We start from the raw sequence: 15625 nt of genomic DNA, 5'->3' as shown, positions 1-15625 counted from the left end.
ATATGCCTTAGGTATAAAGTCCCTTGTAGACTCAGGATACCAAGACACTTTTTTCCTCTTTTTAAAATTTCAGGCAGTACCTGGTAGATGTTTCGCAAACCTACTATTATCACAAAGAAATGTGAACCACAGAAAACAACACCTATTACAGTTGTTGGTTTCAACAGTGCTCATAAAATACATACTGTGATCTATGACCAGATTCTTAAAATTTCTTCCATGAAATTCGTATTTCTAGACTACCTGCCCCTCACGATGTAAGCTGGAAGCTAGAAAGCATGACTTGTCTAATAAATATCCACCCCCCCCCACCGCCAGCTCACTGCTCAGATGAGCCTAGCACAGTGTCTCAGTCAACTCAATGAGAGTCTCAAGAATGAAACCCCTTGGCCCCTGTGTAAATAGCAGGTAGTCTCTCAAAAGAATGGTAGGAATAGGAGACAGTGAGGTGGTCCTTACCACATCCAGCACTGCATAGACAAGCACATCCAGGTAGACAGTGGTGGCCTGGGTCCAGTTGTGAACCGGCCTCACCTCCTTGCGGTATTTCTGCAATAGTTGCTTGGTGAGATGACGCAGAGCAGAGCTCCTGGGATGAGGCGCATCAATGGCCAGGATTCCTGGAAGAGAGAACTGTCATCGTGAGGATGAAAATAAGAGGAACTTAGCATCTTAAGGAGACACCGGACTGCTCAAGGCTTGGTGGCTCCTAGCAGCATGCAGTTTTCAGCTCCTCTTAATCTGCTTAAGTTCACAGCAAGCTGGGGGGCTTCTTGGCAGACACTTATTTAAATGGAAGCTGATGGCCTTAGTGCCCAATGGAGAAATCTCATTGTAAACATAAATAAATCAGACCCATCTTCAAAGATGCAAGCTGCACCTACAATTCCATTTTCACAGCAATTGTGCATGTTGGAGACAGCATCCTTTCTGTATTCCTGTATCACCCCTTCCTGGTACCTAGGAGAAATCTTCCTATGCACTTAACCAAAATGTCACACCCGCCTTGGATTTTTCTTTTGATTTTCCATTTGTAATCATTTGTAATTCAAAATTACATGGAAAACCCAGGCAGAAACATGGACAAACCTCTGAACCCAAAGATCTGTGTGGATTTCTAAGTTATAGGATTAATGAGATTCCAATTCATCCTTTTCTCAGCAAAAAATACATCTGTTCTCTCACTTGGTCTGTCTTTAGATAAAAGGCACTTGTCAGAAAATGAGATCTTCATTTTGGGAAAATTCTCTGTGGTTCCAGGGAACAACCATTTCCTATATGACCTAGGAATCCTGATTTGTAGAGGAGCAGTGATTGGTGTTGAGGCCGGGGAGGCCAGGGGGAAAGACGCAAGAGAAGTGAGCACCAGCAATTGGAAGTGACAAATCTGTGAGGGCTTTCTCGGAATTGCAGAAAGATATTTTGTTCACAAGCTCTGCCAGCCCCTGGGGGATTCAAAGCTTCGCAAAGTCATTGGGCTGAATCAAATTGCACCCCTCCTGCCACAGCGCAAGGGTGAAATCTATCTGTAGTGTCCTGTGCATGAATTCACCTCAGTTCTCAGTGGTTTTGATGGTTATTTTGATGAGCTGCTGACGGTGCGTGGGAACCAGCAGGAAACTGTAAATGAGATATCTTCTCCCCATGCGACAATCCTGTTTATACCCATTTCTTTATGAACGATGCCATGTCACTTGCCACCACAGGCAGCAATTTCTATGATTTATCAATATCACTGCGACCAACATGCTCACAATGGCGCTGGAGGTGCAATTGCAGGCTCATTGTGGGCAGTGGAATATTCACATTTATTACCATCAGAACCAGGAATCTAATGAGCATTTTAACTCCCTAACTATTCACCCAACGAGATGCTGGAAGTGACAGCAGCTATTCAGGTGTGTAAGACCAAGGCGGGTGGTTCGCATCAGGCATCATCTTTAGTTTTTGTGAACTGTGATCGTCCAAAAAAATGTGCTATGAATCTCTCTACCTGAGACCATTTCTTGCTGAGGGACCCCAGGGGAGAGAAGTCAGAAGCCCAGAGCAAAGCCAGTCTGGTGCTTTTCCTGCGAACTTCGCTTTGGGCAACTTCACTTTTACTCGCTTGGAAGCCTCCAATTCAAGTCCCAGTTGGGGAAACTCTGAAATGTGTATGTTTCAATACAGGAAACTACCCAAGACAGAGCTAAGACATAATTCTGAGAAATGAATGTGTGTTGCCTACACCCTCGGCTCATAGAGACTCAAAGCCCCCTCCTTAGGCTCCCCCACAGATAAACACATTTTCTGGAACGTGTCAAAGTCTTTGGGTAAAAAGAGAATGTTCTGAAAGCTAGAAACAGAAATAAAAGAGAAACAGGCAGTGATAGGAGAAAAATAAGAAGCAAACAAAAGTGTGCTTAAATAAACTACAGGGGGAAAGAGTTCTTTGTTTAAAATGGGAAGAAATAATAAATTACATTTCTGCTATGAATGCAAATTTGCCTGAGGAGAAAGATCAATTACAGGAGTGAGATTAAGGATTTAAGTGACCATTAATTAACAGTAAATTATGCCCCTTGAAAGCTAATGTGACATTCACACAAGCACTAAACGACTCACAGTTCAGCAATGTTTCAACAGACACTGATGGAAGCCATCAACAGACCCAGGAAAGATTCCTCACTAGCCGGCCCCCTTGAATGCTAATCATCAGCTTCAAATAATTCACTTGTAAGATTTCTGGAAAGCAGACTACGTTAGGAACTGAACTGTGAAACACTTTCAGGTGAGGAGAGATTTTAAAAAGATAAGAACACAATAGAATTATTCCTTTGCTTTCTTTGTTTGAATGAGTTACTCACATACACTGTCTTACAGTGTTCTGGGTGCTTTGATGAAAAGAGCTCTTCTTGCTTTGCTGAGTATACCATCCTTAGGATTATGAGAGAGCCACACACATAGAAAACAAACTTACGGTTACCAAATGGGGAAAGGGGCTGGGGGAGGGATGAATTAGGAGCTTGGGATTAGCAGATACAAACTATTATATGTAAAATGGATAAACAACAAGGTCCTACTGTATAGCACAGGGAACTATATTCATTATCATGTAATAAATCATACTGGAAACGAACATGAAAAAGAATATATATACACAAACAATTGTATCACTTTGCTATACATGAGAAACTGACACAACATTGTAAATCAATTAGACTTCAATAAAAATAAATCAATAAAAATAAGAGAGTCGTACACCCATCTGAGAGGTTACAAGGAAAGAGAAGTCAGGTGTGTGGTACTAATGAATATCTAACACTGATTAAACAACTTGCTGTATGCCCAGTACGGGGCTAAAATCCCTTTACGTGAATTATCTCATCTAACTTCTACAAGAGCGTTACGATATAGGTACTCCGCTGCTCTGTGAGGAGCCACTTACAGGTGACGACTGTAGGCTTGGCGAGCTTGGTACTGCCCAAGGTCATACAGCTTGCAAGGTGAAGAGGCCAGAATCTAAACAAGACTGATCTGGAGCCAAAGGCCAAGCTCTCACTCTGACACTACACTGACCTGGCTCCCTGAGAATATTAGGAACAGCAGTGAGCAACCCTTCAAAAGGAATTGTTGCATGGTATACATTACTGGGCAGAAACAGCCCATTGTGAATTTCTGTGTATGTATGATTTCAGGTCAACAATATCTTAACATTTGCGTTGCCCCTTACAATTTCATAATGCTACCTTATTTGGTCTTCATGAACATACAAAATAAACAGTTAACTTACAGAGAACCAGGATCTCTAAGGTAAATTGCCTTGCCCAGGGTCACATGGCTGGTAAGTAGTGCCACTGGAACTAAATGGTCCTAGTCCAGGCCTCCCACCCCTACACACTGCCTCCAGGGTGCACCTGTGAACTGGGAGTTGGTTCAATGCTCTTATATGTACAAACCATCTTGATGTCAACCCAGTAAAAATCCCAAAGGGTGAATTTTTCTGCAACAAATGTTCTCGGTCAAGCAGTGATTATGAGACACTATTAAAATACTTTTTCTGCCACATTCAGAACAAAAATCAAGCATCATACAAAACATTAGAAAGAGAAATCATTAAGGATTTCTTCTGTTTTCTAACCTTCATTTTTCTATTTTATCTTACTTAGTTTAATGTTCACAATTATTTTCTGCTAAGAAACCCATTTGGCATTTAATGAAATTTCCTCTGTTTGCATTTTTATAATTAAGATATGCTTTTATCCTTTAAGTTCAACATCCAGGATTTTTATGCTTTAATGATAAGTGGCTATTTTTCTTCTCTACCCAATGAAAAAATCGTTTCCAGCTGCTTGGCTACCAAATTCCTTCCTCATCTCCATAATTGACTCATTCCACTTCTAGTTATATTTTAAAACATAGAAATTCAGATACGAGCTCTAGGAGAACCCTCAAGAAAATGGGGTGCTGGGAAACACCAGCATAAACATAAATTTTTGATTTATGTATGTTTTCTAAGAATTAGTTAGTATCTTAACTCAAATGGTTCAATTCAGTAGAATTAATACTGGCAACACGGAAGTTTAGTTCCAGAAATTTAGAAAAAAAATATATATATGTTAGTTTCTAAAGTATTTTTAAAGGGAATTGTACACTCAACTTGCAAGTTTATGGAGCTTGTCTTTAGAGATAAACTCTTCATTTATACAGACTTTGTGCAGCTGAAGGTAAAGCCCCTAATACCAAAATGACATCCAGGTGTCTGTAGCCATGACGGATCCAAGGAACTCTCCCTCTGGGCTACTAAAACCCAAGACTATTCTGGATAATAAAAATGTATTATTCAGATGTAAAAGTAAATCTGAAAAAGAATGCCCCAAACTCTCAATGTCAATTGTTGCAAAGAGAGCTTGATTTCCAGGGAAGCAGCGATTTACCAAACAACTGTATCATTCTGGAGCAGATCTTCAGCTACGTGTAAAGCCCCACTGTGTGACCCTGTATGTAGATGCGTTCGTAATTGTAAGAGCAAAGTCATCACACTGCTAGTCTCCATGCAGCTTCACAGGACTGGCGATTTACAGACGGTGAATAGAAATGAACTCTCATGAGCGGTTATAAGGCACAACGCAGAAGACCCGTGCCTCCAGCTTCCAGGAGTCAACAGTCAACGCTTGGCAGAATCAATAAAGGACTCACCTGAGGCAGCAGCCAGGACGAAGGGCCACAGAGGAGCCATCCTACTTGCCAGTGTTCCCCGGGGCCCGTCCTGAAGATGAGAAACACAAACTTGCCTGTTGGATGGAATGCCACTCAATTTTTCCTGAAAGGGCGTCTTTGCACTCTGTTCTTCTCTTTTTGCCAGTTTATGCTGCCCTTGCTGGTGCTAGTTTGTAAACACTAAATGGGACCAAAGGCAACACCAGCACCGCACAAATGTTTTGGGATCGATGTCACTGTGATGCCCCTTAACTTCTCCATTTGGTCCTGCCCCTGGATCAGATCCTGGCCAGCATTTCAATTTCCCCGACAGGAGATAGCTAAGTGAATAATGTAATCTTAGAGGAGCCCCTAAGGAGGGGAAATTCCACACTAATATGATTTCCTTTACAGACTTTACCTAAGGCAATGCTGTAGCTGACATTCAGGACACTAATTTCATTAATAATTGAGATTCAAATAGCTGTTCTAAATCAGACTTATGCGGTAACATCTTTGGCATTTGACAATGGTTATTAGACTCGAATTACACAAAGCTAATGGAAACCTGGTATTATCAAATGAAGAGCAACTGTTAACAGTGCAGTGGGAGGAGTGCTTTTTGTTTATTCCTAAGTCCCTTTCATTAAAAGAAACATTGATTTTTGATAAACAGGAGTGCTCCGTAAATTTCCACTGCCCACTATTCAGAAAGTAACCACATAAGAGAGTATGTGCCTAGGCTTATTGAGGATGAGAACTACTAAAGTTTAACATCATTCAATAAAAAATTTTTTTTTCACTTTTTCACTGGGCACACATTCACTCTTCATTATTAAGGGAAAAATGCCTCATTCTCCATAACTCTATCTGCCATTGGTAGACTAGTAGATGCTCTAGAAACAAAAACTAAATTTCATACCGTTTCCAACATCTGCCTGCTTTATCGTATGAATTGAATGTAGAGGCACAGGTTTGAGATAAGTTTTCATAGGACAAATTGAGGGGGAAAGTATATACCTGATCTCTGTTCTAATTATTTGGTCCCTTTGTTTGGAATCCATGAAGCTCTTTTTTTAATTTTCATCCACCAATGAAACGTAGCCTGACTGGTTTCCCACTGTGGGTGAAGGGAGTTACACATATGGAAAAGGAGACTAGAAGAAATCCTGTGATGTTGAGTTGGTTTTAGAAGTACTGATGTGAAACTCTTGATTTTCAATATATAGCTCAATATAGAAATAAATACAAATGTGAAATGAAATGTGTGTACACATGTTCATAAATGTGTATATATCCCTAGCTCTATCCATGAGAGGGCCTGGGAGCAGGGACACTCCAATGAATACACCCAGCTGCCAGATCTTAGTCTCTAAATAACATACCTATTTACAAGGAAGAAAAGGAGGAATGAGTGATTCGAGGGCTGGGGCAGGAAACGTACAAGAAGAGCCTAAAACATCTCCATGTATCATAAAGTGAAGAGGTCTAAACAGATGATGGGGACACACTAAAAGCACATAGCTTGAAGGGGCTCCCACTGGCCAAATGTGCGATGATTTGAGTATCATTGGTGATTCGAGCAAAATCAGTAACGGTGGCAAAGAATTATAACCCACTAAATAGAAATAATAACCCACAAGTCCATCCTGATTTAAATAAACAGATGAATGGGAAGAAGAGAAAGCTTTTCCCCTTGAATTAGAATGCCAACTAATGAATGTAGGAGGAATAATGGAATCTTCACGGTGATAATGAATTCACTCAAGAAACATCAGTGGGTGATAAAAACTAGTTGGTGGAAGTTTGATGAGGAATAGGACATCTACACAAAACACTTACTACAAAGATTGAAAAAAAAATCTTCCAGTGGAGAAATCCGGCAGATAGCACCTTCATCAAACAACGAAAATTAGCATCACCAGTTACGGGAATTGTGCACCAGCAGACAGGAGGAACTGGGGAGATTCAGCCGCCCTCTGTTATCCTGCCAAAAATTCGTAACTTGAATCTATCCAGGAGAAAGCCCATATCGTGGGACAGTCCACAAGATAGTAGGCAGGTAATCTTCAAAAGTGTCAAGGTTATAAAAGTTAAAGAGAAGGCTGAGAAACTGTATCAAATGAAAGGAGATTAAAGAAATGGAGAAATGAGTGATTCAAGGGCTGGGGCAGGAAACGTACAAGAAGAGCCTAAAACATCTCCATGTATCATAAAGTGAAGAAGACTAAACAGATGATAGGGACACACTAAAAACACATAGCTTGAAGGGGCTCCCACTGGCCCTGACTTGCTGACATGACAGCTCAATGCAATGTGTGATTCTGGAGAGGATCCTTTTGTTATAAAGAACATTTTGGGGGAAACTGGTGAAACTCAAATAGGGTCTGTGGATTAGATGGTACTAATAGAGCGATTCTGATTTCCTGGTTTTGATTGTACTGAGATTATTTAAAATAACATCACTGTTTGTAACAATAACATGCTAAGTACTCACAGATAAAGGGCCATCATGGCAACATCCTCTCAGATGTCTGGGTGGGGTGGAGAGTTCTTTCTTTTTTTATTTTTATTTTGTTTTATTTTTTAGAGTTCTTTCCACCGTGCTTCCAATTTTGCTGTGCATTTGAAAATATTTCAGAAGAAAAAGAAAAAAAAAAAGAAATATAATCTGTAAAGGAAATTTGCTACAAAATTAGGGAAAGTTTGAGATATACTCTTTAGAGAGTGGCCAAATAAATGGGGCTCCATCAAGAGCTAATTATGATCACCCAGGATCGATCTGGCCACGGAAGTCCCTTCACTTCCCATCAGTGCTCCGGATTGTTGACTTCTACCTGTGAGCTGAATTAGGGCTGGAGAAAGGCAAGCTGCAGACAGCATAGCACTTTTTTATGGGCAGGGAACGAAGAAGCTTGCCTTTATGCAAAGGTTTAATCGGGATGATCATCAGCATTACGTTCTTGCCACACATTTCAATAAGCCGTGGCTCTAAGTCAAACTTTCTGGGATATGCTTTGCCCTCCCTTCTGTTTCACCTACTCATATGCCCATCTGTTCCTGGAAGGCCACTGCTAATGATGTACATTATGACCTTCATTAGCTAATTTAACAGCAGCCTGCTGGTCCCACCCATTACAGCTCTTTATTGGCTGATGAAGTCTGCCAAGACGGGAAAGGTCTGTGTGAGTGACTTGTCTTCCAAGGAGTTTATGGGCAGGTGCTTCCTGATCTTCCCGTGACGGCCCTGCTCTGCCCCACCAGGTGGCTCAGAGCTTTCTTTTCCCAACCTTACTGTCCTGCCGGGTTTAGTTTGTTTACTCAGTGACTTTGCATTTGGTACCCATCCCTTGCTCAACCTTAAATTTTCCATGAAAGCTGTCACTTCTCACTTCTTCAGTATAGCACGTATTAGTCACATTGTATCTTACAATGTATTAGTCAAAGATTTCACCCCACCTTGGACATCTCTTTAGGAAGAGGGCCAGAACCCCATTCAGGCCCTTCAAGTAGATCAATGCATTAAAATAAAAAAATTGGAATTGTCAGGGGAGAAACATTCAGGCTTCTTAACTACCCCCTGGGAAAAAGAAACACGTATTTAAACTAAGGTCCAAATCTGCCATTCTCTGACAGCAGTTCAGGCCAGGCCTATCATTAAGAGAGTACCTAGAAATATATTTATTTCAGAAGTCCCCTCTCCACATTCCCATGAGTCCTTGCACTTTGTTTTCCCATTAGCTCCAAGTAAGATATGACACCTCTTAGATGGGCCAGTGTTTTGGAAGAAGCAGGGGAAGAGGGTTTATTATGCAAACATAATAAGGAAGTGTTTATTATGCAAACAGCAACTGAGTTATGTGTCCTTTAAGACTACTAAATAGTTTTTAATTACTGCTATATCAGTAAATCCTATAAATATGCAAATGCAATTAGTTCACAAAACAGGCCTTAAATATCTTTATTCCTCTCCAACAAAGTTCTTTGAAGTTAATCGCTAACTCTCTTTGTTCATTCCCTTGGCAGTTGTGCTAAAATTGACAGGAATTTTGACAGATGTACATGTTCAGGGGGAACCAAATTTTCTGAGCACATCTGGTCAGGCTGGAGGAGAAAAACAGAAATGGACACTCGGGCCAAACTCAAATCTTTATTGAGTAGAATCCTATATGAAATGTCTTTTACTCCATAACATTGTCCTCTGAAATAAATTATCAAGATAACCGATTGGGTACCACTTTAAGTCCAAAGCCACACTCAACATTTGATTTTTTTTTCTGGCACAGAATTTCGTTTTTAAAATTATAATGGACATTTCCTGGCCCCTAAAAATAAACAAACAAATAAATAAGTATGTCCCAAGTGTCTCCCAGGACTCTGGCCCTTCACTGGTTATGTGACAACGTTTTCTACGAGCACCTAGGAGCTTAGGGTTCAGGCTTTTGGACACACCTCATTTTGTCTCCCAGCTCCATCACCTGCTAGGTGCTCATGGCCTTGGTCCAATTGCTTACTGTTTCTAAGCCTGAGTTTTCACATCTGTAAAAAGGGTATCATGGGCTCCGTTTAGTTTTCTATGGTTGCGTAACCAATTACCACACTCTTAGCGGCTTAAAACAGCTTGTCTGTGAGGTCACAGTTCTGGAGGTCAGAAGCCCCGGAACCGCAGGAATAATCTCTCTGCTCGGGGTCTCACAAGGCAGTAATCGTGGCTGTATGCTGGAGCCGGCTCTTACAGCATCGAAAGGGCCAACTGTGCTCCTCCCCAACTCTGTGTTCGGTGACATCAGGTTAGTAGCTTGAAATCAGCCATGATGGGAGCATTTGCCACATGGAAATCAGCAAACACTACAAATCAGGGCCCCTCTCACCAGCTGGTGACTCAACATCCACTAGCACCCCAGGGCCCTCTCCTTGATTTTCCAAGGCTTCATGTTATATCTCCATTACAGCACTCATTCAAGTGTGCTGTGACTATCTGTATACTCTCCTCTCTTCTAGAACTCTGTGAACTCCTTGAAGGTAGGGCACTGTATCTTATCTTCTTATCTCCAGCACAGAGCTTGGTACCTAGTGAGTGCTTGCTAAAAGTTTGAGAAGGATGGAAGGAGGAGAGGGAGGAAAGAGTTAACAGATAGACAGAAAAGAATTTCGGTTTACGCAAGACAGTTGGCAGCAAGAAGGGCCTAGCTTGTTCACAAGCACCTCCAATAAGCTATCCTTTCACCATGCATCTCACAAAGGATGAGGAAGACGACCTGGGTTCAGAGCAAGATGGTTTTATTTGGTTTGCTCCAGAACCAGCTAGCAAGTGGTGCAAAGGATAAACACGGCACACAGATGCAGGACGTTCATGCCTGATTCTCTCAGAGGGCGCCCAAAATTCAGGGCTCTTGTGGCTCCCGGGAGTGAGAGATCTCCCTGGAAGCCAGAGGATTACATAACTGTGGGCTTGCTGCTTCTGCGTATGCCCTCAAGGACATCAGTGACAGGAAACTGCTCAGACTGCAGGGTAAGAAAAATAGTCTTACTCAGAAAGCCATGCTGTCCAGGCCTTCTGCACAGGTCGTGAGCCTCGAAGTCTTGCTGTGCCAACACCGAGGAGTCTGTCCTGACCTGTGAATCCCGACAGAGGCCAGGACTTTCCCATTTACGTTTGAGAGGCCTGGATACAGTCCATCACAGTGGCCGTTAAGATATTCTGGTTTGGGTCTACGTTTCTGGATATTTCTATCTCTGCTGTAGACTCAAGATGAGACAAGGGCTTTGATCTTTCAGAGCTTGCTTCATTCACTATTCATTCATTCATTCATTCATTCATTCATTCACTATGTGGAGAATTGTGGTAGACACTGGGGATAGAAAGGTAAGAAAGTTCAAGGAGCTTGGGGTGGAGGTAATAGATAAGAAATACCTAGAATACGAGATAATGCTAGCAGATGAGGGGACTGTGGATGATGGAAGTGGGGGAAAAGAAAAAGGAGTCCAGACTTGGGGTGAGGTGAGGAGAGGCTTTTCACAGATGGCATTTGTGCTGGGTAGAGACAGTCAGCTGGGCGAGGAGAGAGCTGGGTGAGCGGGAGGAACAGTGTGCGAAAAGGCTGGAAGGTGAGATGAAAGAGTGTGGTGCCTTCCAGGGCGCTGCAAGTTGCACTTCGTAAAATCAAGGGGCAGATAATTTCAGATTCACGTGAGTTAAGTGGATTAACAAGTTCGTGTTACAAAGTGTTGAGGGGAGAATAAAACAGAAAAGTGAACTACTATAGAAGTCTGTGTAAGTGGTGTTATTATAAAGCTGTCTCCAAATGGCCTGCAGCAATTATTCTAAAATGCACAGCAGCTGTGTTTGTCCCCTCTCTGCCATTGCTGAAGTTTACACTGTCATTGCTCCAGGAGGAAGTCTTGGCACTAATAATAGGCTGGCTGGCTATGGCTGGAGTGTGACAGACTTCTAGTTGGAGCCCTTCAAGACTGCAAGCAGAGTGGGAAAATGGAAAGCTCAGCGGAAACCAAAGTGAATGTACTCGGAGCGTCCCCTTGTGGCAACTGTCATACCTGCAGCTCCAGAAAACTCCAAGCTGTTACATTTTTATCACACGATGCACTTTTGCATGAATCGAAAGTCATGCCCTGCCTCTATTCGTGTCACCACTCTTTTCTCTTTGCTCTAAATATCTCTCTTCAGATTCCCCGCACCAACCTGGCCAATCTGTCTCCATTCTGCTTACAGCTGTCATCCAGTTCCTCCCTGCTTACTTCCTTCCTCTCTCTCCTCCAAACTCCTTGTTCCTGGGAGCTCCCAAGTTTCCCAGGGACTCAGTGACTTCTCAAGGGGGTAACTTCCCTACTCTGTTTCTAAGAGCAGGAATAAATAAAGCCTTGATGCTCCATATCTAAAAAGTTACAAACAGTATTATTGAAAGCCATATAGAATTTTGATATTAGACAGAAAGCATAAAATTCTATAAAGTTGACTGTCTTAGATTGGGTTTTCCTCAAACAGACCTGAGATGCGGATTTGTGAACAAGTGTTTATTATCGAAGTGCTCACAATAGAACTAGCTTAGGAGAAACGATGGTTTTAGCCTGACGCAACGGGGAAGCTGACAGTGAAAGCTAGAGGTTTGTTCACTAGGAAGCCTGGCCGGCATGCGCACACCTGTCAGTCTTTGGCTTTGCGCCTGAGCGGGGAGGGGTGACAGGGAGTGAACTCGCTGGCATTTCCTGCTCTTTCCTTGGGCGGACAAAGCTTTAGAAGCCCAAGGGAAGTTCCATAAAAGTTGTAGGTGTTGGCCTTTGGAAGCAACAGCACACAGAAGCCGAGAGAGGGGAGCACAGAAACACTAACGAGGGGTCTGAGAAGATCTGGGAAGACCACTGAAGGTTTCTGCTGCAGGGTCAGCGAAGATTTATGGGAGGCACTAAGTTTATTTCTCCAGAAGACTTACATTCCAAGGAATCTGATGATCAACTTTTTCAGAGCCTCATCATACAGAAATATAAAAAGCTAACTTCATGCTACCCCTCCTGAAGGAAGCTCGTCTCCCCAAACTACTCAATGATGGTTTTGCCACAAATTTTAGCAGAGGCACGTGGTCCCTAACTTGATCACATCTTTAAGAATAAGATATGAAATCATAAAATCTGAGGTCTAAATTATAATGATGTGAGATCTAAACAGTTTGCAATCCTGCCAGCACAACAGAATCACTGGACTGTTTAAAAATTTTAAAAATTAAAAAAATAATAAATATATAAAAACTTTAAAAATTACCTGATCCCACCTCTACAGAGTCTGACGTTATGGTCAAAGGTGGGAACCAGGCACTGGCATGTTTTTGAAACTCCACAGGTGACTCTGATGTGCACCAGGTCTAAAAATCACAAGTTTAAATCAATGCAGATACATTCACTTGCAGATGGATGAGATGAATTTGCCTTCATTGGGTTATTATTGAATTCCACTTTGATGCTTATAAAAGGAAACTCTTGGCATATTTGCCCTGCCTATACTTTCCTTCGCTGCCTTTTTCTCCAGTTCCAGATGTGTACTGTTATCCCACCCTCTCTGACCAAAGCCAGTAGGAAGAGGGATGGATATCTGGACCAAGTGGACCACGAGACTCTCTCCCAGAACTTGGACAGTAAGTCATTAGCCAGCTGGTTAGTGGTGCTGGGGCTGGGAAAGCATCACGGACCCAGGGCTGTGGGGATGTGAATTTCCACCATTTCCACCGAGAAGCAGAGAACGCTGGACTACAGAGAACGAGAGGAAGACAGACCTGTAGAGAGATCGAGGAGGGGAGACCACGTGGGGCAGCAGAGAGAGGAGTAATTTTGCTTCCTGATGATGCAAGAACTCGGGTTCAGTGCTTGCGTGGCCCAGCTGCACTTGCGAGAGGTTGCTCTGTGGCTTCCAAAAAAGCCCTCCCGACCACTTTTGCTTAGAGTTGCTTTGTGCTGGTTTCCCTTACTTGCAACTAAAAAGGCTTTGATAAAAGTATGGCCAGGTACTAAGTTTGTGCCCCCAAATGTCCTTCCGCTGGGTAAAGTACGGATGCTGATGGTGTGTATACATTTCTGAGCTTGTATAGAATCATTCTTCACCACCACGTCTGTCTTCGTCACTAAACTAGAGGCCCCGTAAGGGAAAGAGGCCACGCCTCAGTCTTCCAGCCGGCGTCGAGCAGGGCAAAGGGGAATGCTGAGTGGGTGATTGAGAAATAATTGCCGCATATATTAGGCTTGTCAGACACAGTGTGTGTGTGTCAGTTTGCCAGGGCCAGCACAACAAGATACCAGACTGGGCGGCTCAACCAACGGAAATTTATTTGCTCCCAGTTCTGGAGGCTGGACGCCTAAGATGAAGGTGTCAGTTTCTTCCGAGGCCCCTCCCCTCGGTTTGTAGGCGGCTCCCTTCTCACTGTGTCCTCACGTGGTTGTCCCTTAGTTTGTGTATTTCTATGTCCAAATCTTCTCTTCTTTTAAGGATTGTAGTCGCATTGGACTAAGGGCCATCCCAATGATCCCATTTTAACTTAATTACCCTCTTTAAAGGTGCTGACTCCACATACTTTCTGCATAGAAACATTCTGAGGCCCTGGGGATGGGGGTGAGGGCAGTTAAGGCTTCAACATAAAAATGTGGGGGAGGGGGACACAATGTAGCCCATAGCAATGTATGTTCATTTATTTATTTATTCAAGTCATTTTATTGATTGTAATGCAACAGGCCTGATGTGATCCTTCAAACTAAAGACTCCTGGGTGCTCCATCCTTGCTAAATGTGCCAACTCCTTCACATTTTTAGTTTTTAACTCTTGAAGAATCTTAGAGATTGAATTAACTCCAAATTACGATTAGCCCCTGGAGGAAAGCTAAGGCTGCAAACTTCAGAAAGGTAGGTAAGTTCCCAGCACACAATTTCTTATTATTAAAACCAGCATGGATACAATTTAAAATTTTTTTCTCTATTTTTATTTATATATTTTAATTAAGACTATTTTTTTAAAGAGTTTTAGGTTCACAGCAACATTGAGGGGAAAGGTACAAAGATTACTCATATACAACCTGCCCCCCAACACATGCACAGCCTCCCCATTATCACCACCCCCAACCAAAGTGGGACATTTATTACAACTGATAGACCTACACTGATGTGTCGTAATTGCCCAAAGTCCATAGCTTACAATGCATTTCGACCTTGATACACATTCTGTGAGTTTGGAGAAATGTGTAATGAATGACATGTATTAATCATTATGGCATCATACAGAGTATTGCCCTAAAAATCTCTGAGCTTCACTATCACCTACACTCCCCACTGCCCCCAACAGCTACCCAGCTCTCTGGCAACCACTGATTTTTTTTTACTGTCTCCATAGTTTTTTTTCCCCCAGAATGTCATATTGTGTAGTCAAACTCATACAATACATAGCCATTTCAGATTGGTTTTTTTTTTTTTTTTTTGCTTAATGAGCATGCATTGACACTTCCTCCATGTATTTTCACACTTTGAGACCTCATTGCTTTTCATTGCTGAATAATATTCCATTGTCTGGATGTACCACTGTTCATTTATTCATTAACCTACTGAAGAACATTTCAGTTTCCACATTTTAGCAATTATGAATAAAGCTATTGTAAACATCTGTGTTTTAGTATGGATACAAGTTTTCAACTCTTTTGGGCAAATACCAAAGAACACAATTTCTCCATTGCATGCTTAGAGTATGTTCAGTTTTCTAAGAAATTGCCAAACTATCTTCCAAAGTGCTATACCATTTTGCATTCCCACCAGGAAGCAAGACTTCCTGTTGTTCCACATCCTCATTAGCATTTGGTGCTGTCAGTATTCTGGATTTTTTTAAAATTATGAAAGCATAGTTGATTTATGATATTATATTAGTTTCAGGTGATAAAGTGATTCAATATCTGATTAGATTATA

General features: G+C 42.0%; 1 protein-coding gene across 1 annotated transcript in view; it reads right to left on the bottom strand.

The window, feature by feature from the left end:
- HTR3B (5-hydroxytryptamine receptor 3B) overlaps positions 1–6112 on the bottom strand; it is a 32146-nt gene extending 26034 nt beyond the window's left edge. Inside the window, exons 1-3 of the mRNA XM_010953543.3 lie at positions 6101–6112; positions 5179–5248; positions 460–620 (exon numbers count right to left, since the gene is read on the bottom strand). Of these exons, the coding sequence (XP_010951845.2) occupies positions 460–620; positions 5179–5248; positions 6101–6112 (243 nt within the window). The remainder of the gene's footprint in view (positions 1–459; positions 621–5178; positions 5249–6100) is intronic.
- Positions 6113–15625: the final 9513 nt, after the last annotated feature.

The sequence above is a fragment of the Camelus bactrianus genome, chromosome 33, assembly GCF_048773025.1.
Source record: "Camelus bactrianus isolate YW-2024 breed Bactrian camel chromosome 33, ASM4877302v1, whole genome shotgun sequence".
Classification (NCBI taxonomy): domain Eukaryota; kingdom Metazoa; phylum Chordata; class Mammalia; order Artiodactyla; family Camelidae; genus Camelus; species Camelus bactrianus.
This window is presented reverse-complemented; position numbering and strand designations above follow the sequence as displayed.